The 24,561-nt window shown below is 38.2% G+C and overlaps 1 protein-coding gene across 4 annotated transcripts in view; it reads right to left on the bottom strand.

The window, feature by feature from the left end:
* The window catches only part of ZMYND11 (zinc finger MYND-type containing 11), a 105,836-nt gene that overhangs the window by 58,776 nt on the left and 22,499 nt on the right, over positions 1–24,561 (bottom strand). For all 4 annotated transcript variants that reach the window (XM_027720727.2, XM_027720730.2, XM_027720732.2 and 1 more), the window contains exon 2: positions 2,248–2,382. In XM_027720727.2, coding sequence (XP_027576528.1) covers positions 2,248–2,363 — 116 coding nt within the window. In that variant the 5' untranslated portion in view covers positions 2,364–2,382. The remainder of the gene's footprint in view (positions 1–2,247; positions 2,383–24,561) is intronic.

Raw genomic sequence — 24,561 nt, 5'->3', positions numbered from 1 at the left:
ATTAAAAAAAATATTATCTGCTGTTTTTCTGTATCCTTACTCAGGAAGATGACTTGCTTCCATAAATGTCATTGTAATTATTGCTTTCAATTATTTGTAATATGTAAAGCCATTCTTTCAGTCGGTGTCAAGGGGTATTAACACTTCTAAAAAATGTTACTAATACAAGTATTAGAATCTTCCATTTAGCTCCAATTATGTCCACATGCTCATAATTTTGATCACTGTTTGGTTTTGAACTTTCTTATTATTCATACTTTTGCCCATGTGCCCAGACATCGACTGATCTTTCAAAGAATTGCAGTTGACCTGACCAAATAATTTTGAGCCTGGAAGGATACATCAACTGCTCAGTTTTCTGATGCCCAGCTAATTTCAGAACTTTATTTTGAATATTACATCTTATGCACACTCATTTACTATGTCATCTGTGTTTCTTCATCAATGAATAGTACTGTACAGCAATTCAAAGGTCTTTCTCTTTTCCTTGTCAAAAATTATTTCCTTAAAATATCATATAATAAAAAAACTAGATCAGTGTTCATCACTTGTCACTGATGTGCATGTGGAGTGTTTACAATGTCCAAGCACTTTTTAGGTTGCTCTTCACTGCTAACACCTTGCATATCTTTCTCAAAGTACTAACCTTGCTTGCATTTCTGTTTAGTCACTTATTTTTCTTCTGAAATGAGTCATACAATCTGGATTGAGACTAAAAAATCAAACTACCCATCAGTTACCAAGAGCAGTACTTCTTTTTCTAGTATCTAATTACTTGTTTTCTCAACCTTGTTTGTAATGATTCGTCTGACCCAACTTTACCCAGCTAAATGCTATTCGCACTATCTTAAACTAGGCATCTCTCATAAGAGTGGGATGAATTCCCAGCTAGACATGCCTGTCTCCCTTTATTACATCTAAAAAGAGCACAAACAGCTAACAAACTCAGCTAATATATAGCCTGGAGCAAGTAATTTGAAATGTTAAAATGGAAAGTGTATAGCATTAGTTTACCCACTTGTCTCCTTGGAGACATGATGAAAATATATATATGCTTTAATGCATTATGAAACTCCAGTACAATCTCAAAAATGAAATTCCCAAAAATACAATCTCCTTCTCAAGCCCTCTTGGAACTCCCTGTCTCTGGGAAGGTGCTTTTCAGTTTAATGGTGCATTTTTCTTGTAGAAGCCAGGCACAACATAATTCATTTGGAACATCACCCTTGTTGTTTCTCCTGTTCATTGTTCACTACGTTTGGAGAACCTGAACTTCTTCTATTTATGAAGCCAGTTTTGCCTGTCACTTCCATCCCAGAGCTTCCAAACTCTGTCAGTGGACCCTGTCATGGGCCATGTTACAATGATTTTCACTTCGTTAGTCACCTGCATTGTTTATAACTCTCTCCTTTAGTGGTCTCTGGCCTCATTATCAGTTCACATTGGTTCTGGCAACTGAAGAGTTGCCAACTGGTTACTTTTGCTCTTTTAAATTATTCATATTGATTACTTTGACAAATGTGACGTACATGTTGGCCTGGAAATGCAGACAAAGCAGACAGAGGCACAAAACCTCCCTCAGTTTTTATTACAGTGGCTGCTACAAGTTATATTGTAGACCTTTTTACACACTGCAAGCTCCACAGAACAAAGAATATGTATTTCTTTATGTTTACAGTGCCTAAAACACCTTGAAGAATATTTTAATAGCATTAATCACAGGTGGTAATCGTGCCATGTCTTCTTTAATAGCAACTTACACACATTTCGGCAAATATGGTTTATTTACTTGAGCAACCTGATGTTTCAGGTTTCTCTTCACCTTCTAGAAAAGAGTTCTCCACTGGCTTATCACATTTTCCTAAAGAAATAGATTATTTACAGATTTTATTGCCCTTTTGTCCTTAACTGTTACATGTAGTTCTAGTATTTTTAACCAAGCTATTGAGTACACCTCTGAAATGCTAAACGCAGTTAAAGCACTGTAAATGTTACATATTTCCTAAAGATGCTTATGCAAAACAAATACAGGGTAAGATCTCAATTCAATGTATTAAACCTCACTTTAGAACCTTCAGGTGCTCAGTTCAGTAAGTTTGGTTTTTTAATAATTAAATAATTAGTAACACAGAAGTACACGCAACTGTTTCACGGTCTTTCTCGATGTTTACTATCTCTGTTTCTAAGGGCTTTTAATAGCATCAGCCTTCCCCCTCATCAAGACTTTTTTTGGAACAGGTCACTTACTTTGTAATACGGTCAATGTTAGCAATTTGCTTCTGGTTCCGGATAATTTCTATAGCTGCCCAAAGATGCTGGATAGCCTTTGTATCTGCCTGTCGTCTCTTCGTTAAGCGTGCCATGACCCGTTTACTTAGTCAGCTGCAGCCAATAAATAAAAAAAAAAAAAAATACAACAAAAAGTTAATCACGAATTATGAAATAGATTACATGATGATTATATTGCAATAAATATGATTACAAGGAAAAATTTATTGTAATATAGCAATTCAATTTGTATATAACAGCATGTTTTCTTGTGTTTAAAGAGCAGTAAAAAGCAAAAAAAAAATAGTAGTTTACAAGAACCCCTTTCACAGCATGTAATCTATACAGAAGACAAAAGGCAAGCAGCAAAAAATGTCAAATCAATAGCAAACGACTCAACTTATGAAACTGGTTAAGAAAACTCACTTAGTTTGCACCTCAGTTCCCTCATATTTGGTAAAAATGCGAAGCTACCCTGAACTGAAACTGCCACAGCCTCCTGTATTGCCTGAAACCCTTAAAAAGGGTGACTGTTGCTCGACTCCATCACACAGTGTAAGTATGAACTCTGACACAGAGAAAAAGCTGGACCCACAGTTTAGCACACAACGCAGCTCTCAGAGTATTATTTCCATATTTTTATAATTTACAGCTATTTTAAAAAATCCATTCTATGAGCAGAAACTAGAAGTATATTTTCATGGATGACAAACATTTAAAAAAATATTTTGGAATAATTCCATTTTCTGTAACATGCTAAAACCCAACAGGACCAAAGTGCTTCTGATGGCATTTACCCATCTAACCAACCCTGAACAGGAACATAATGAGCATCTGGCTTTGTTTACAAATTTTCCAAAAGCTCGAGGCAATGAGTACAGATAAGCCATAAATCGCCTACAGCTCTACTACAGGCACTGAATCCCTTTTTAAAAGCTTAACGATGCATTTTGATCACTAAATAACTTTCTTCCAGTGCCACCACTTTCTCAATGAAAAAAAAATGACTGATTTACGAGTGCTACCAAGGTCTATAATTTATTTTAGAGCTCTGTCCTCAGAATGAACTCTGTGGTATGCACACGGATATTTGTAGCTAGCAGAATATTAACTTCAGTAACCTAAAATAATATAAAAAATGCAAAAACATTTCACCATCTGTGCAATGTTAAAGATGGGAATTTAAGTATTAAAAGTGTCCCTGCTCTCAAATTCAGAAAAATGAAACAGATTTGAGTATTCCATCAGTTGTAGCAATGTAAATTTCAAGTCAATGGGACCTACAGGCACTTGTCAAAGAGGGCTGTCAAGTTTTAGATCTGATATTAGCTCAGCAACACTCACTCACTCTACAGGTGTAATGAAATGAATGGCAGTGTTCCATTATTAAGGATAAGAAATGATTTAACAGCATTATACTTAATGTTATGTAGCCCATTAAAAAAAAAAAAAGGAAAAAAAAAGATGATGTGAAGTGGTATGTAAATGTCCAAGTCCATGAGGCATCTCTGGCTGCAGGAGATAGCAGGGAAGGGCAGAGCAGAGCAGCACACAAGAAGGTGTGGGCTGGTGACACATCGATCCCACACTTCTGCTTTAGAAAGCTCTTCCTGCTGGGATTTAAAGCAGGGGTAACTGGATGGATCTCCCAGAAAAAAAAAAAAAAGGCCAAGTATACACTTTTGAGGGAAGAATAAGAGGAAATGTGACAGACATACAGCTAAGAGTGACAGCAGTAGATAGCATCGCCTGAGAATGATTCAGAGAAAGAAAGTCTCTGTTGGGAATAGTGGGAGAAGACACTGCATCCCTGTGAGCTCCTCTGCATTCATTTCACAGAACACAAACTTTTACAAGTGAAAAAAACCCCTCCTAGTTTGTAAGAGAAACATATAATTATTTGTAGAATTTAATTTTTAAGGGAAATAGACCTGTAAAATACAAAAATGGTTAGACCCTAACACGAAAATGGACAATTTTTACAGCCCTATTATCTTAGCATAAAATTTTTTTCCAAACACAGAACTGACTGAGAGTGAGATCATTCTTTTTATCCCAGCTTTCTACAAGCTCTCTGCTATAAAAGCTGTCAGACGATACGGCAGCCAACAAGCTGGACACGGGATCTCCTGCACGGCATCACATCCACATACGAGGATTGAGGAGGAAACACTCGCCCTTCTTGACCCTGATATCAGCGTGAAACAACAGACCAGTTCTCAGTTTATTCTGTAACAAGCGAAGCAGGTCGTGTTATCCCAACTCCTTTAAAAATAGCCGTTATTTTTGGCAGCCCGGCATATGGCCGCCCGTGAGAGCGGCGCGCTCGGCGCGCCCGGCAAAGGGGGTGAGGGCTTTTCTCTCACACCCCCGCGACGCCTGAGCCCCGGAGCCTCGGCACAGTGCAGGGTCCCACCTGCCACCTCTGCATGGCCCCATCACCCCACTATGCAGCCAAGGAAAGGCTGAGCTTTGGAGATAAGGAATTCCCCCTTGTGCCTCCCAGGCCCATGTCCTAGGCAGGGAAAGGGAGAGTAAGGAGTGCTGTAATCATGAGTTCCTGAAGCCCTGTGGCTGCACAGGGGCACCTCAGATGGCTGCTGGTGGGAACAGGGAGGCCTCTCCTGCAAAGGCCCTACGGGCTCCCTGTTTCCTTTGGAATGTGCTTTTGGAACAAATTCCCCAACCAGCCCCCTGTCCTATCCTTATCGTGCTTCGTTGGCCTGAAGCACACACATGCCATGCCCTGTGCCATGGCCAGCTCCAAGTACCCACATGTGACTCTCAGGCTCCAAACATTGCAGGAAGGTCACATCACTGGACCAGGAGTTACCCCAAAACACAACTGGTGTGGGTGGCCCCCAAATAGTTCCCTCCTGGCTGGCTCCCTGCTCCCACTGCTGTACACGCTCTTCTCCCTCATTTGTCTGGAAATAATAGCAGTAAGGATTCTGACACATGGGACACAGCAATCACACCTGTTCTGTTCCTTTTTGGTTTTTTTCTTTTTTCCTTTGTAAGACACAATAATTTTAGCAGGTGTTCTGCCTTCAAAGAATATACGTTTAATTTTCATAACTCTGGTTTACTATTTAAGGGTACTTTTGCTAAACTCCAGAGTTGATACTCCACTACTGAAATAGAAGGTCTTACACACCATACTGCCAAAAATACAAAAATGAGGGTTTTTTTCCAAAAGTCTAGACTACTTTAGTGTTATTTTAATCTTTTAATTGCATGGTATAGAAAAAATATAGTCTTTTTTACATTACAGAAAAAGATTAAAAGATTGTGGCATATTTCTTGCTGTTCATTGCAGTCACTCTTCCTCCATGGTAAAACTAACCACAACAGTCTACTCCCTGCACTCATGCAAAAATATAAGCAGTTTTCTGAATTACTACAAAATCTATTATAAAATATTAAAAATAACTTGTATCAGACTGCTAATAGTTCATACAATGCTTTGGAGTGCTACTTCCAAGCAACAGAAAATGTTCCCAGTGCTTCCACATGCATAACCTATTCATGCAAATAACAGTTTATAGTTTAACAGGACACACTTTAGATTCTTAAGTCTATATTTATCACTCCTGATTATTTGCTTAAGTGTGGGTTCACGCAAGCATAAACATGCAGTGCGTGTGAGTACCTGTAAGAATCTATGGCTCAGAGGTTAAATATCCAAAGAGGCTGATTCACCCATGCAGTGTTCTTAAGAAGTTTGAACTCCAGAGTTTAAAGAGTCCAGAGACTATTTAAAACCACAATATTGAGATGCACATTTGCATATAAATGCTTGAAGATGTTTCTCATCCTCCTCTTTTGTTATAGCATTAATTTCAAAATCCTGGAAATAAAAAGTAAAAGCTGAAGTAAACATTAATTTCCCACATGTGATTTGCTGAGCGTCATGCTCATTTAGCTACGGTATCCCCTGTCCATAAAAAATTATTTGCTTCATGCCATTTCTGTCACAATCTGCTTGCAAGTTTATGGTAGGATGCACCTTCTTGGATAAAGGTTGACAAACATAGATGGCTGGAAATCTAGGAATTTATATCAGTAGGATCTGTATTAGGTTTTGTAGGCACCCACAGGACCTGCAGAATACAAGAAATATTCTCCTAACAGGGAGCGTTCTGCGTGGCTGATGTGCCAGCTCACACACTTCCATCACATCCTCAGTTATACAGGGTTCAAAGCTAACAATTTACCCTCTCAGTTTTCAACTTTCTAACTGTTCCTCAGTGCAATCGGAGCATGGTTTTACCGTACCTTATATTTTGAATCCCTCTTTAATGTCCTAAGTACATCTCGAAAAGTATACCACTTTGCTGGGCACAACTTTTCTCAGGAGCTCAACACTTCTCACAGACAGCTCAGCAACCTGTGCTCTATCTCGTGAATACACACAGCATGGCTTAACTTCTCCAAGCCCCCAGCAAAGTGTCATTGCCACGAGGCGGCAATGTCACAGCAGTGGCAAACAAACAACAAGGCTACTGGTCATTAGCACACACTTGGCTGAATCAAATGCTGTACAGCTGTCTCCTGCAATAGCAGTGGATATGGAAATCCACGCTGCAAGTCAAAATAAACAAAAATCACCTTGCAGCATTCAATGGATTTAGCTCAAGGAACCTCCTGACCTGCTGCTTGCATCCAATTTAGCAGATACTATCAGGCACTAAGTTTAGCTAGAAACTCTCCCTAAGTACAGAAAAAACTGAAAGGTAGTCAAATCTTGCCATGTTTCAGCTGTTAAATACCATCGTCCAAGCAAGATATGATGATTCTGAAAACTTAACTAATGAATTGGACTTTGCACTGAAGCAGACGGTGCTGCAGTTGGGTGCTACTGTTCTGATGGGAGCTGCTAATTAAGAGCTGACAAGTAGTAGCTTGTTAAATCTTCTGTTAGTACTTCGCTGTAAGTGAGGCTACCTGTGGTGCTCGTCCCTTCCAGTGCAAAGTCAAACAGGTTAAACTTCATCCCTGCTATTAACCACCATTTGGCTGAGATTCGGTATGCAGTTAATTGCAATGGAAAGAAGGTTTAAGAAGTTGATCCTTGCCACTGCTCAGCTGCTACTTTCTGCCCTTCAGCCCTGCATCCCTGGGGCTTGCTATTATTTCTTCCACACTACACAGTGAAAAGCTTTCAGGCTCAACAGGAGGAAGAAGCTAGGCTCGGTCCTAGTTTTTGTGGCTTTCATGCTGTGAGACTGGCAGAGTTTGGGGTGGTTAGGAAACTTAAACACAAAATTAGCTTCATATTTATATGTACATTATATTACGGGTTCTAGTATTTCTTAAAATGTAACTTGTTATAGTCAGCGTAAAACTGTATATATCAGCAGTACAAGTAGTTCCAAATGTTTTGCTTTGTTCTTGTATTAAATAGGAGCCTCCTATTAAAATCCAGATTACAAATTTGCAAGTTGATGCAGAGTTTGGGTGCCTGGATTTTATACAAGTCTTTGTTGTACTATGAACTTCTGTAAGCTTACAATTTAGTTTACAATTTAAACTGCTGTTAAAACATATCTTTCATCACCAGTTTAGCGGGAGCATAAACCCTTTAGTCTGTCCCTCCTACAATAACTGTGAGTTAAAAATAATAATTACTCTATTTTTACGTAAGAAAGATGAAGGTGAAAATGTCTTGACTGAGCAGCAGCATCGGTCATACGTGAGGGGACAACAAGAGGAGGTTAAACTTCAGGTCTGCCTTCCATACCAGGTGATCGAAAAGTGGGGGGAGTAGCTGCTAGGGTGACAACAAAGCTTTTGGCAGGAGTAATCAATCCCATATTTTGTTTACCAACCACTTGTCTTCATGAGCATGCAAGATTACAAGCATAACCAAGGAGTAGCTGGGCACCTGGTAGCAGGAGACTCTTTTGTGAGTGAGGGTTATCAGAAATAAAGATTTTTGCATACACAGTAATTTTCAGATGTTTAAGAATAAGCAAGTGTTTTGGTATCATTAGATATTTATTCTGGACTTAATCCCAACCCACTAAAATCAACAAATGCCTTTCTGCTGACTTTTCGGGGTTTTGGAGTAAACTTTCAACTGCTGACTGACTTGTACATCCTCACAATGAAAAAATTTATGGAGGTGTTGAATGATGTTAGTGAAGCTGAAAGATGTAACAAAGGATTGTAGCTGAAATAGGCAAAATTTCTCTGTTAATTAAACTAAACTCAGAAAATGAGACTATAAAACAATAAAAGTCACTGAATTCTTCAGCGTGCTTTTTTGTAGTTCAGGCTGTAATGCTGTCATTTTGGAAGTTATTAAACTAGAGAAGATTTCTGTATGTTGAATGTGTGTCATTCCTAATGAAAATCTTTTCATTTCACTGTTAGATTAAGGTATACACACTCTATTCAATTATCCTAAATACTTCCCATGTGCACTTGCAATACCCCTACTGTTCTGTGCGGCCTCACCTTTTGCTTTTCCCAACTGCAAGGTTTGATGTCATGCAACTTCTTGAGTGAGGTTTTGCAAGGCTCCACAGCCCCATGAAGTGCAGTACAGACAGAAAACACGACTGCATGAATACAAAACTGCAGTGGTTTGCTTCTTTCTCTCTGCAATTTAATTTTTTTCCAACTCCTGTACACAGAATACAAGAAAGCTTTTGCTGCTACCTTGTGCCATTTCAAGATGGCAGTGAGCCAGTGTAGAAATCTGAGCCAAGGACAGTACAGAATTAAAGGCCCCAAGAACAGTTTTACTACACATATGTGTAAACTCTATTTTAGTCCCCGATATTGCATTTACTTCATTTGTATTGTATTCAATTCAGAATGACTAAGTAAGTGTCCTTCACTGGGGCTAAGGCATACGGCACTTGAATTTTAAGCTCAGACATTCTGAATCATCAGTACATAAATGGTAGAATCCTTTTTATTTTTCTTTTGAAACCAAACCTGGACTTTCTTGTTTAATTAACTAACCCCATTAGCGAGAACTTGACACAAATGTTGAGGTACCATCCCAAAAGAGAATTTCTAAAAAGTGTAAGTGTAAACAGATTTTAACAAAACCTGATATGAGCATCAATACTTGCTGCTGAGAAAGACAGAATAATAGCCATATATCCCAAACAAAGGCTGTCAAACAAAGTGGGTTTGTTTGCTAACAGATACAAATATATGTACAGGGCTAAAATGTAATCCTGCATTCTGCTGCCCCTCCAGCCAACCCCAGTCTGGAATTTAACAGACAATAGCAAATGTCGTCCTAAAAATTGGAAGAAAACTATCCTTTGTTCCTCTCTGGCAGAAATCACTGAATAAAACTTTATCTAGCAATGTAAGTTTGGAAAAGAGAACACAGTTGCCAAAGAAAGTAGTACAGTTGAAAGGGCTGAAAGCAAAGAGCCAAATCTGTTACTAGCAATGTAGCCACACCAGCTTCTTTCAGTTGACTTTTTTTTTTTGTAATGGTCATCATGTTTTACTCCAGATATAGTGCCTAGGTAAGATGAAACACATAATATATTTTCTGCTAAGGATCTGTCTTAATACAAGGTTCTACATTGATCTTTTAAAATAAGCAGTATTTTCCTTAGTATTTCAACTTTTAATAGGTATTAAACACATAGAGAGCATTTTTTTATAGCTAGTAACAAAACTAACAGTTAAAAAGGGACATCAAAAACCATAAAAGTTTTTGTTTTACTGAGAAAATAATGTTTCAAAGCAGTGCTGGGGAGGGTTAGACTGGACATTAGGAGTATAAATTTCCCCACAGGGTGTTTAAACACCAGAGCAGCCTTCCTAGAGAGGTGGTCCATGCCCCAAGCCTATCAGTGCTTAAGAGGCATTTGGCATTTGCCCTTAATAACATGCTTTAACTTTTGGTCAGCCCTGAAGTGGTCATGCAGTTGGACTATACGATTACTGTAGGACCCTTATAACCGAAATATTATTTTGTTTTCTTTTCCACTCTCTTCTATTCTATTCTATTCCCACTGAAAATGCATACAGTGTTAATGCATTTATCAAACTTCTAAATGAACATAATTTCAATTAGAAAAACAATTTAGTGTGGTTTGGTTAAGGCTTAGTTAATGAAATTGAGTTACACTAGTTTCCACAATGGAGATTGCACTACTATAAATTGCTTTAAATATAGAGGTTTTGTAAAGTGATGCAAGTTTCTCATGAATATAAACTTTAAGTCCCATAGTAACAAAGCCCCTTATTTTCAGGATGATGATATACTAGACTAGTATTAAACAGACTTTTTAAGCTGTTCATCTTTGGTCAAAGAAATGCTTACAAAAAAGACAGTCCAACATGACTAACTTCAACATCACTAAATAATACACAGCTCATACAGGGTGTAAAAGATCATCCTACACAGTTCTTGTCCCCTATCACGAAAAATAATGAGTTCTCATCAGATTTGTTTATCTGGGGAGTTATAAAAAATAACACTTGCACCCAAATTGCCATGAGCAATGCTCTGGGCTCCCCTGTATGAGTGCACAGGCGCACAGACACACAAGCAAGTCACACACACAAGCATTGATGTAAGAGGCTTGAACTAACACGTTTTACCTTCCATTTGCTACAGACTAAGAGCATGAAGAGGGTCAGTTACAGAAGATTAAGTGACACGTGGAGACAGGATCATGTTCTGAACCCACATTGCATGCCAATGCAGGCTTTCAGTGGTTTAAGTACACCCAACACCAAATTCCGTATTTTCCAAAGCAGCCTGAAGCCAAAACACTGAAAAATGCTCGAGGAGAGTCCATGGAAGGAGTTAACTCCTAATGAGCAGCCTGGGTTATTTCCCCACGTAGACAAGCCCTCAGTAAATAGATGCTTCCTGTCCACTCGCTTGGCTGTAGTGAGCAGAGATGATTAATCTCTGCTACGCATCCTGACAGGCTCCAGCGCTCACTTGGTCATAAAAGGGGAAATATCATGGCCAAAGAAGGCTGACGGTGAGGGCTGGAATTTCAGTCTGGATGATAAATAGGTGCCACTTTGATTCTGAAACTCTCTCTAATAAAAAGTGAGAGGTGGAAGACATCTTAGAAAACACTAAGAAATGTAAATGAGAAGAGTAGCTCCTTCTCCGAAAGCAAGCTTTTGATCATCATCTTCCTTTCTGCTCTGAAAGCTAAGGAGCTTGGTTGTTCTGTAAGCCTCAACTGAACTGATGTAATAAATTTCTCTGCCAGTAAGTAAGGTATAATAAATAAGGTATGATGACATAAATAAATAAATGATTTTTCAAGGTGTATTAGCAGGGAATGTTATTCTGCATAAGGTCAGTTTCTCACTAAACAATGAGGAAAAGAGAGACATTTTCCAGGTCAAAGAATTCAGAATGTATGGAAAAGCACTAAATCATGAAAAAAAGATAAATTTATTGCAGATTATGTAAGCTATATGGTAAAATAAGGAGTTGATGTTGACTTTTTGCAACGTAATGTGAGATTTCAAACTGCTGGTTTTTTCTTCTCTTTCTTTGGACTACACACAACTGACACTATCTTTAAAGTACAAATTGTGATCCTGGTGCAAGCAACAGGACCTAAACCTTAGATGTCTGCAATAACTATTCCTCTACCAGGCTGCATTTTTATTGACAAAAGGCAGCTGAATCAATTTTTGTTGCTCCTGAACAAAAACGAATTCTGCCTGAACTTGTTTCTTTCAAATATCTTCTTTTTGGCCTCTCCCTCTGCGTAAATAAAAGCACAACTACACAACTTCTATAACTGCTCAGATACTGAATTATTTCAAAGTCAGGGTGTTATGCAGGCATGACCACTTTTCACCAGCAGTCAGGCCACAAGCAACATTAGCTCAGAGGAGACTTTCTCTTGTCATCTCCAGGAAAGCTGATACTATATAAAAAAAACCAAGTACAATTCTGAACCAACTAAGGTTTCCAAACTGAAGCTCCTTCAAGGCCAATATGCCTGGGCTTACCCTTGGAAACCTTCAGAAATGTGCTCAGAACTTACAGAGTTAAAACACATTGATCTGTAATGCAGGTAAGATGAGCCAAAGATAAACACTGCCAAAGCTTACAGACTTCTACAGCATTAATCAAAAGAAACTTTAAGGCAGGGAGAGGATCAAATTGTAACATCTGAGCTTTAGATTCTTCTTCTGAAATTCAAGGCAAAAGTCAGAAATAATGCACCTGAAAATCTCACGCAACACTCCTCCAGTTGTGGGATAGTTCAAGACAAGAGCAAGACAAAGAATATATCATGGAACTGGAAGCCTTTCCCCTAGTCCCCACCTCGCTTGGTTTTCTTCTCTATGCTTTTTGGAGAATGTATTTCCTAGGCTGGGCACAGGCATCTGGCTTAAAAGTACACTGTGAAGTGTATTTGGAGCATATGCTCTCTCCTTCATAGGCTGTACCCAAACTCACTAATTACATGCTCTCCTATGAAGCTCTCCTCTCATCCTGCCCCAAACCAAGTCTATCATCACTCCTTAGTGAAGCCTTAATCCCTACGCCTTTCTAAGGTCCATTTTGATTCTTTTTTTTCCATTGACATTTCAAATATTTTTTATACCTCAAAAGCAGGTAATTTATTATGTTTGCACTTTCTTACTTCATATTGCCCTCAGCTCTTCTGCCAAAATATTCATGTCTGGACAAGGACAAAGCTTGCCTAGAGGACAATTTATACATGTGAGAACAGCAGTTTTCATGAAAACCAACGTACAGTGAAAAACAACTGCATTCATAACTAAACAAATCCTGAAGTGGAAAACAGCTGAGTATAATCATGATCCTTCTTTTTTTATCTTTGCTGCAAAAATTGACAAATAAAACACGGAAAAAATGATACAAAGTAAGTTTATAACCCAAAAACTTTATAAGGAGAAACATTACTCAAAGAAATAAAGATCTTCCAAAGATCAGATCAGGTGCTGGAAACATATTGCCATTACTTCAGATAGCAGCACTTTCTCAGCAAACCTGGTAACAGCTGACATCAAGAAAACCTCACCCTACCACTGCGGGTTAGTGTGTCCTTCCTATAAGTTGTTTAAAGGAGACAAGGGGAATATACCATTTAATTTTCTAACCAGCTCCTGATACGGTCGATGGTGTGGGGGAGGTTGGCAAATGGTTTTTTCTAGCACAGAATCTTTCCCAACACCATCCATGTAATCTGGGACTGCAGTCTCAAATTTGTTGAGCTGTTTCAAAGATCTCAGTGCGAGCTCTAGGGTGATCTCTTTTGATACATTTTCTATTACCTATTACTTTCAGATGCTTCCAACTCTTATTTCTTCTCTTATCTGAAGCCAACTTACAATATGTCTTTATTTTTTAATGTAGGTAATTCTTCTCAAGGTTTCTCCAGGACTCATTGCGGGGGAATGGAATTATATATTTCTTTCTGAAAATCCATTCCACATCAGCCTGATTCTTGCATTTAATATCTGTTCTATATTACTTCTGTGGAAAAATTATTACTTTGACCAGTGGCTTGCTATTATATTCATATGCATGCCCATGGCATATGCTGGAGCTGCAGATCAGAGGTACAAAAGAGCCCTCTGCAGCTCTGATGTCAATGACATAGAGCAGATTACAAAGTCCTTTAGGGAGGACATTACTTCCTGAACACTCAAGAGCTCTTCCTGCTCTATCATTATCTAGGGCTGAGGTTTATTAAAGGCAACGGGGCCATACTGTTCTGTTCTCAGGCATTTCCTTTGGACACAGAAACATAGGATTAATAATTTTGTCATCAGAAGTAGGACCTCACTTTTCAGATTATTTCAGGTTTTCTACTACCAGAATTTGGATGGGATTTTATTTTATTCCTTTAACCTGAATGCAGATGAATGATCCAGAGCTCTGACACAGAGCCTTATCCCTACAAAGTGGGGGCAATTCACAGCGTGTCATCCCCGTGGCTACCAACAGAAGTGAAAGTCTGGAAAAATTACCTAATCCTACAATCAACTTATCCTAAATTTCAGAAAATGTCATTCACGAAATACAGCCTTCTGTTGTGATTTCTGCAAAAATCTTTTCTGCCTAACGCAAAGAAAACGAACTGCAAGCGTATCACAACATTATGGTGCTATAACAAAGGGCAAGCCGTTGACTTGAAGCTTGGACTTACAATACAATATTCTGCAGGAAACAGAGGAAATAAAATGCTAGAGTTCTGGCAGTCTTTCCAATCAATATCTTATTTCATCATGTGGTGTTCTTTCAGCCTAGGCAGAAGACCTGGAGTCCACTGTGCTGCTGAAGCATCTGACTGGAATGACTCCAGTTGTGATGCCTGATGCTGAATAAGGCAGTTAACTCCAGGCTACTTCACCATGCACTAGAAACCACCTGAAACACAGTCTAACACTTCATCATCCTCTTCAGCTGCTCCCTTTCCTACTGAACTGAACACAAAGTGGAAACGGAGAGGTTAATTTGCTCCTGACAGGGTTTTTGAAGCTGGATTACCAGATTGCTTGATTTCAGACAGCTACTCCTTAGGAAAGTGGCTATTTTCCCACAGGGGTGTAACTTTTATTCTCATGTAAGTCAAATCCATTAATAAAGACCACCAAGTCTAAACATGGGAAGACTTCATAATAGTAGTGATTTCCTTACGGGCTTATGTACATGTTTCTTTTTGATACATTTACATGCTAAAATGAATTCTAAAACAGTTTCTAGAGTGTGCTCAGCCCCTATTTCTATTTCACTTGTTCATACCTGTTTCATAAAGGTTTAACTTAGTTTTCCATTTTGCTTTTTTGAATCTGACAAGATATAAAGCAAGACTATGAGACCTTCTTTCACATTGAGGAGCAAGGTTTCTTTGTTTCAGTGATGCTGAGGCGCGGTGGGTGACCACAAAGTAACTATCACCTTGTTCTAACTTACACTATGAGATCTAAGATGCTTTTCACTGTTTTCACCTACATTAACAGAAACTGAATGTGTTTGTCTAAGTGACAAACATGTTTTTCCTTCCATGCTGAAGGAAAACTTATGGAATCCTGAACTGGTCATTTTAAAGTGAAGAAAGACCAAGGTATTGTTTTAAGACGCTTCACATCTGTTCTCCAGGGGCTGAGAGATTCTGATTTTATCACCTTTTCTCTGCTAAAGACAGTCTGTTATTTTATTTTTAGACATGAGATTTCCTACCGAAACCAATTGTGGGTTTACAATCTTCGCTGAGCTCCAATAACAGAGCAAAACTCCTTTTGAGGAGACTTTTTAGGCAGTGTTTGTCGGAGGCTGCTGCCACCACTTTGGTCAAACTAGTTTGAAGTGCTAGTTTAAACCAACTGCAAGAAATTTTACTCCCCAGTCTAGCAGCATGGCTGTTAAACCAGACACTGTCCTGTCTTCATTCGTGCTCTTGCTGCAGCCTTCGAGCGTAACGGTTTCACTGTGCTAAAGAAGACACTGACATTCATGTCAGTCTCTGGATTGCAGCTTCTGAGTTTATGACAGATGGGAAACCAACAGAGGAGTAAAAATCCTGTGAATCCACGCACAGCTTATAGCCAGTAGCCATCTGGCTGGGGATCTACATAATACCACAAGAAGATGACAAGAAAGAAAAAAAAAGAGGCAGTTTCATTTGCACTTCCATTTCTCTTCCCGTTCTTTGTGCTACCTGGTTTGAATATACTTAATAATCACATTGCAAACAGTCTTTCAGCTATTTCACAGAGGTTAAACAACTCCAGTATTTTCTTACTTGCACTTTCCACATGGAAAAACAAATTCAGTGTTAGGCAAAAAGTCCAACACATGACAACATATAACATTTGTCTATGGTAACAGACAAACAGGCAGCATTTAACAAATGTGTAAGCATTTAAGGAGAGAACAGAGAAGGAAAAGCACTAAGGAACCCCATTCAGCAGCGCTTCCAGTTACTCCCTAAAAACAATTCCGGGCAGAAGTTGTAACACAAGGCCCCTGAAGAATAATTACCTGGGAAAAAAATGTGGCCAACAAAAGTTACCTAACCTGTTCAGAGCAGAAAGCATCTCTTTACCCCCAAAATGAGCTCAGAAGGCTGAAAATCTGGTTTTCAAAGGAAAAAAAAGTATAAGCTTTATTAAAACCCTCTTTTGCACAGCAGAGTGTTCAGCTAGCTTGAGCCAGGAAACATGCAAACCTTCCTTACAGACAAAACCCCTCTTTTGCCTCAACCTGTAGAAATGTTTAGCTAGGCACTTTCAGCCCCCACATGTTTGTTAGCATTTCAGCTTACTGAAGAGAGCAGATTTCTGATGTAAAGAAAGAGTGCAGCCACTAGACCAGGAATTCTTTACCCTGAGTGCTGTGTTGCAAAAACGAGAGCATATTAAGCAACTTGAGAACAGGAAATAACACTGACAAACAAACAGATATTCTTTCCATAGCGTGGTCACTCAGAGGAGGACATTTGAAACTTCATCTTCCCGAATCAAGAAATGTTTATTCTACTTTTGGCAAGGTTGCTGAATGCTTGTGTGCTCCCTCCTTCTTGTCCAACTGTTTTACGATCCTTTCAGAGAAGCAGACAGTCACACTAGAGTAGAAGTGAACATTGAGCTGCACAGTTTTTTCATAAAGTTCTCTCCTTTGAAAAATGTTGCTTTCCGGGTCCCAAGATGGTTTGTGGAAATACACCAGTACGTATGTGGGAATGTATCTTAGATCCCCTCACCTCATCTGGAGCATTCAGCACTGTAGGTGAAGCTCCAGCTAGACAGCTAATGTCCTACTGTGAGTCTGTTATTTTGTTAATGTAACCTCCAACGTGAGAGATTGGAAAAACGGATTGGATGCAGACATCTATTTCTGAGCTAATCACTCCACTCTCCCTTCACACTTGACATGATCTACTCAAGGCTACAATTCATCTTGTTGTGAAGCAGACATCGCAAATAGGTCAGATGAATTAAGCCCTAAAATTAACCATTTCTCTCCAGGGAAGATAAAGTGAGATTAGGATGAGGAGTTCATGTGGCTGGATTTAAATCACATGCACTCCACTTAGGCTGTCAGTTTTAACCAGTGCCTACACTTACCTAGTTTAAAGTAGAGCTTACAGTTGAATTTCTTACATCTCAGCTAAGGGCTTCAGCCACCATATTATTGATTTTTCTGCTACTTTGTCTTTTTTGGATGAAAAATCTCATTGTTCTGATTTCAGTTTCCATATGGACACCTTGGAATAACTGAAGATATCTTATTTCCCCCATCTGCCTAAAGCAAAAAAAATGCAGTTTTGTTTTTTCAAGAAAGGCTTAAGTAACTGCATGTTTTCCTAAAAAAGCCCAAACAAACCCAGGGAAATTTCGTTTATAACCCCAGTAATATCACTCAATTCTAGTAAAAGGACTGATTAATGACAATGTCTGATATATATTCTAATTTTCAATGGGGAATAATGTACATTTTGAATTACTTTTCTTTTCTTGTCAGACTGAGTTTTTAATTAAGCAAAAGTGCAGTGTAAGAAATTTTTTTAATTTTTGTTACAAGAAGTGTAATTTTTATAAATGTGGCTATCTAGCCAGATAAAATGAAACTGCAAAAGCAGAATTTGCTTCAGTTTACAGAATTTGCTTCAATTTACAACAATAACTTGGTCAAGCAGAAACTGAGCTAGGAAAGAAAATTAATATTCTTAGTTATTTCAAGAGGCTAACTTTCCATAACTGACTCACAGGTCACAAGGCTGTTTATTTCAGATCAGTAGTACATTCATTTAAAGTACAAATTTTTCATCCCTTTTTATAACATTGTGGCCTTTGTCCTCTATATTGTATAGCTACTGGAACCATCATTTCACCCTCTTGTCTTTATCAGCATGCAGCTAATCAAATTTATTTGGTTATTCTGAGCTTGCTTTCTACGTGCGTTGCCTCCAATTACCTCCAAATAGTTTAACAAGCTCAATAAAAAGAAGATGCAAACATATAAGTAGCGAAAGTTTTCCAAACTGAAATCTGTCTTCAATAATTTAAAACAAAGACCTTCCCTCATTCACAAGGGTTACTTCAGTTTGACCTTGACTTTTATGCACTCCGTTGATAGTTACAAAATGGAATGTAAAATAAATTTTAAAAATGTGAAAACCACAAGTACAGCCTCCTTTCCCAGAGAAGCTGTATGTGGAACTACACCCCCCAGGCCAGTGAGGAGTCAGGCTGCTCACAGGCCATGCCCCAGTCCCTTCAGGAACTCCTTTAGAGAGGGTGCTGGAAAAGCAGTTCAAAACATTTAGGATTTATCTGACACTATAATTCAAGCCTTCAGCCTCAGAAGGTGTCTTTACCTCTTTCTTTGATTTACTAAGGCTTAATACCATATTCTTCTACCTTCTAAAACATGTTACTCTTTCCTAATTTGCTACATAAGAAGAAACTGTATCTAAATTCTTTCCTACAGCTTTTACTTACAAAGGAGGATCTCACATTGGATTTAACTCTGTATATACTACATGTATTGCATTTCAAATAAAATATTTTATCTTCAGCAGTTGCTATTTAGAGCAAACCCCAGAAATGAAAAGCTAAAGCAAAAATCAGATATAAAATACAGTTCCATTTTTATGTCAAAAGAAATTGCTTACTTCACGCGTTCAGTTATCTTCTTGCTGCTTACAAATGCAGGGGGTTTTTTGGATGAACTATAACAACTGATTTAGAAAAGAGTTTAATTCTCAAAGTAATGTGCAAAAACTGTTCAAGTTCACTTCTATTTGATGTTGTATCAGGAAATTTGTGCTTTTGCAGCTCGCAGCATCACCACCTCACCAGGTTCTTTTGTTTCAGACCATGCTGGTGTCATTCAACACAGCAGCACAGGAAAGCAGAACAGTGTCCTGTGCAAGTATCTGATATTATATGATGACATACAGAAGACTGTATCCTGCCCCTAACAATTGCTAGGAGCAATGCTTCAAAGAAATTAGGCACTACAAATAGGCACAATGAACCTTACTAATTGCAGAAAGCTTTGCAGGTGACAGAGAGGAACGAGGTCTTCCCAGATGTTACAGGTAATGTGCTTATGTCCTAAATCATGAGATTTGATTACCCTTCTCTAGGTATGCTTTGTTGTCACTGTTATGAGACTTTATATCATCAAGCCCTTTTTGAAAATTGAACCACTATATTTAACCATATGACCTCCACAGTGAATTCTACAGGCTAAATGCCCACTGTCTAAAACATTATTTATACCTTATAAGATTACAAGTTACTCATAAATATCTGATTTCTTGATCTTGTTTTATGAAGTTGGAAAAGAAGGAGAAAACAATACAACCTGATCATTTCCCCTCTTATTTCATATTACTATATATCTCAAAACTAATTTTTTTTACTACCTCATTTCCAAAACAGACTACATGCCCATCCCACTCCCTGTCACCTCGACAGGACCTGTTACACCTCTCTCTATTATTTATACTTCTATACTTAATAGGACCTTAAAAATTTTAAAAATTTATAGACTGAAAACCTTAACTCTATCTCATCTTTAGTTTTTGTCTCTCTCTTATGGTTACCAACTGCAGCAAGATGACTTCCTGATACAAGCCCTTAATCCAAACCCCTCTGGCAGGACCACAGAGGAATGAAAAGGAGTTCCAGAGATGTTTTTTCCCCTTTAGCTAGTCTCTTTAAGAGTTACGGATTTTTCTTTACTCTTTGAAGACATCTGTATTAAATTACCCACACAACAGTAATCCTAACAAAACCAAAATTTATTAAAACAAAGAGAAAATGGAATTAAAACAAAATAAATTGTTTGCTTAACATAGCTGAATGTACAGTTCTCATACATTAAATTAGATAAGGCATAAACCAGATAAGCTTGACTTCAGATAAAAAAGAAAAAATGAATCCTGTAGTTTATCCTTTGAAATTAAATATCCTTTCTGACCACACCAGTCAGCCTGTCAATGCTGCTTGCTGCTTAGAGACCAACAATTCCCTTTTTGTCTCCCACTGATACGCTTAATAAACCCCAGTTCGGGTTTCCTAAACACTTCTCCAAACACAAAAAAATGGGCTTTGGTAAACAATTTCAGTCTCCATTCTCTGAAGAGTTATACCACAGAGGAAATAAAAAAAACCTTAATTATGATTTATGGCTGCCTTTTCAAGGTTTATGACCAGCTCAAATATTGCCTTTTGCTAAACATCTTGGCTGGGTGTCCAGGTTTTGGCTAGATCCATGGGCAAATCTCACGTAAAGTACACTCCTTCCTCTTCCACTTGTCACAGGTGATGAGTTATAGACAAGGGCTAAGGCTCACTCTTACCATCAGTTACATCTCAAAACAAAGTCCAATGGACATTTGGAAAAAATCACTCTTGGCTGATGTCTCAAATGACAGATTGTTCTTTGTTTCCACCTTTATGGGTTTTGGGACTCACATATACAGTTTTTGCATGAGTACACCACATCATTTAGCAGGTGGTATTTCCCTGATATAAGCAGAGTCTGACTCTTGGACAGCTATAATAAAAACTGATCTGTCATAGAAACTTTTGCCACTTTGGAAGTGTAATGAATATAGCAAGCTTCTTCCTTCTCACACACAGCTGTGGATGCAAGCATGCTTGCAAAAATGGCTTAGATAAGCAGAACTTCTTTCTGTTGAGCAAATAAAGACACACTGTAAACAGTCCCACTGAACAGGCTCCATGCTGGGACACCAACACAGAAGTACCAGAAGAATGAGGAGAGCAGTGGTGAACAGATCCCATTGTACCTTGCATTATTAAGTGTAACGATTCTCAACTTAGAGCATGGTCTAAGCCATTCTCAAAGCTTTACTCTTCAGCCTCTCCAATAAATTTGAAATGAGAAAAAAACCAAGAACCCAGACAAGAGACACTGAAGTCATCAAAGCAATGGAGATATTATTGCAGAGCTACCTAACAATACCCACGTAGACTTGTCTGATGTGATACAAACCAGTGCTAAACAAGGACTACCATAGTCAGGCAAGAAAAAGAAGTAATCATGACTTGAAAGCAGATTCCTGTAAAAGAAGGATAGCTTGTGACTCCCAGAGCTGGAACATGTCATTTTTGATATAACAGGAGGCTTGGAAGAAGCCCTTCAACAGCAGGAATTTAGGGTGCGACTGCACTTTGGTTCCCTAAAGCCAAAAGTAAATGAACTGTGATCTGAGATCTGTTCAACAGAATGTTGTATTAATTTAATTATTATTTTAAATTATAAAATCATATATGGGACAGTCTTTCCAAGTAACAGATCAAGTTAATTTCAGGCATTACAAAGGCACATAGAGTTATTCAAACATTCAATTAAAATAATCTTACAGAACTGCATTTAAATTGTATCATCACTCTGACGATATCCGAAGCAAAACATAAAACAAAGGTCAAACTAGCGAACACTATGGAGCAAGTTAATACCCATGAAAAATGAGCACAAGAAAAACAAAAGTATTCCACAGCAAAAAATGGTAGCAGAGAATGTGAGAAGGCACATTATTCCTCTCCTCTATTGCCGCTCATCTAACAAAAAAAAAGAGCCAGAAAAAAGGAACTTCAACATTTCTCGTGGGAAAAGAAAAAGACAACTCTGCCTTACCATGTAACAAGGAAAGGACTTAGAAAAGAAGGCGCGTGAACAAAATAGGACCTCACTGCTTGCACATCTCTCTCTCAAGCTCGAGGACACACAGATGCTGCTATAGGTGATTTTACTTTTTTTTTCATTTACTCAACAGTTTCTCACAAGGAAATAATTTTGTAATTAACTTAAGGCAAGGATTCCTTCTTAAAAACAACTAGAAAAAAATCTTAATGCTTTAGTAATCTCTCTCTTAATCCTCTCTATACATATCACTGGAAGAGACTTCAAAAACTGATTAATCCAAAGATAATTATACTCAACTATTCTTCAGTGAGGAATAAAAATTTATTGGAATGCAGCTAATACACAGTGTCTTCCTTAAAGACATAAAGTATTTAAATATTCTTTCAAAATGCTTTCAGATGCATATATTGATAATATCAATAAAAGTTAATGAATATCACCAAAAAATCTCTAGTCGATTCCTTTCAAAAGAAAGTTTTTCTCAGTTTTATAGAGTTTCTGCACACATTTGAGATGAGTCCAAGAATCTACCAACACATTTAATTCTTTCTAATGTAGAAATGTTTAGATAACATGCCTGTATCTGTGAGGAGAATGGAACAGCCCTCCTTGTTTTTACAGGAAAAATATGCAATATATTAGCCATAAATTAGCGTGATACTTTGAGTAGTAACCATGAAAAATCAACCTTGATACAAAATTCAAATTATTCAGAAATATATTAATTTTAGATCCTGACCTTCTGGCTACCACTGCAGCAGAATACAATTAACACTTTTCTGAGGCTCCCACAATGTATATTCAAAGAGTTTTTATGACTAAGTGATACATGATATGATACAAGGGACTCTTTGAAGTACTGCAGACTAAAAAGAACATTGAAAAACAGTATCTGCCATGTTTGCACACAAATATTCTTCATAAGCAAAGCCGAGCTAAACACATCACCAGGATAGAGTTTCTTTAAAGGCGGTGAATTTGGACAAACATTATTGGTTTTACATTAAAAAATACGACAGAATGGCAGAAGTCTGTTAACAAGCTAATGTTTTAGAACAAGAAAGTGAGGACAGAGTCTATTTCAAAGACTCTTTAAAAAGCTAGTGGTAGAAAGGTCAGTGGAGTTTTCATAATTATCCACTACTTGGGGTGCATACTGGAAGAGTGGGAGTTGAGACCACATTTCAGGGGTAGGTAGGTGTGTACCAGTGCTGCTAAATATGCTGAGATATTTTTTAAAAAATCCAAGTAATCTTAATTTTAATATCTGAATTATCCTATTGCCAAAAACCAACACAAAGTGATTAACAACTGTGAATGTGCACCTAGGTTCTATACAATCATTTATGGACCGCTGCAGGATAACCAACAGATGTACAATTCAAAACAAATATTTGTGATGTCTCTGGCTCATTACTAGAAGTCAAAGTTAAAATAGGATCTTTCAATATTTGGGCTATAAAGGTGTGATTCACCAGGGCTCTTGACTACCACATGATTTACCTGGGACTGGGAGAACCCTCAGCAGCACCCTGTAAAGTAAGGAGCTGTTCTCCACCAGCACTGGAGCAGCTGACAGACAGCCCAGGCTGGAAGTGCTCAGCTGCCTGTTGGAGTGCAGCCACTTCAGTATTTATTCTAACATGGTTCAAACCCTCAAATCCTAGATAGCTGCACACTCCCTACGGTTAGAAACACAATGTCCATGTGCCTCACTTATCCACTAAAGGTAAAAGGTTAAGATCATACTAAGCAGGAGAAACCGACTCTCCTGTACATTATAACAACTTCCAGTGAATAAACATTCATCACTGTTATACTGTCCATTGGTTTGTACCTGGTATTTAATTTTTTCTCATCCTTAAGGAAGGAGAATTAAAATTACAGTGCTTTTTAAAAACATTTTATTTTTACCGAGTATAGAGAGCAATATTCTTGTAAAAAAGAGGTATTTGTAAAAAACATACCTATTTCAATTTTCACAAAAGAATCTGGAGAAGGGAAATTACTACATTTTCTTAATTCATTATGCCTCCAGTGACCTTCAGCTCTGATGAAAATTGGCACCACTCATTTTTTAATTACTAACACAAAGCTCTGGATTAGTTAAAGAGCTTATGAACTCTTCAATACTTCAAATACATTGTTAACGGCAAAAATGTAAATGGACTTCATTCATAACATTTTTAATGCAGAAGGTGACAATTCTCATGATGTCACTGTAAGAAAGCAGAGGAAATAACACACAGTGGGTTTGCATGACACTAGGCCAGAATCTGGCATGTCCAGACCAGTGAGAAAGGGAAGGAGATGGTTGGGACATGCCCACCACCACCACACAAGAGCATAAAGACAAACGGAAAAAGAAAGACTCTTGTTCACATGTGCCTGGTGAAGAAGAGACCTCACAAGGTCAGGGATGAAATGGAGAGCACTCCTTGGGCAGGTCCCCACAAGAGCAGGAGTGCAAAATGCTTCATTGCAGGCAGCATGGCACCACTGTCCACAGAAACCAGCATGATGATGGGATGGTATCAGGGGCTGCACACAGGTAGAAATGGGCAAAAGAAAAATTCTATAGGATGACTCAGGCTAACTCTATAAGAAAACACTATTCTCCACCAGGTCATGTCTACAAGACAATTCCACTGCAAAATCCCACA

This window comes from Pipra filicauda, unplaced genomic scaffold, assembly GCF_003945595.2.
Source record: "Pipra filicauda isolate LSUMZ 115617 unplaced genomic scaffold, ASM394559v2 scaffold94_size2452230_pilon, whole genome shotgun sequence".
In the NCBI taxonomy this organism is placed as follows: domain Eukaryota; kingdom Metazoa; phylum Chordata; class Aves; order Passeriformes; family Pipridae; genus Pipra; species Pipra filicauda.
This window is presented reverse-complemented; position numbering and strand designations above follow the sequence as displayed.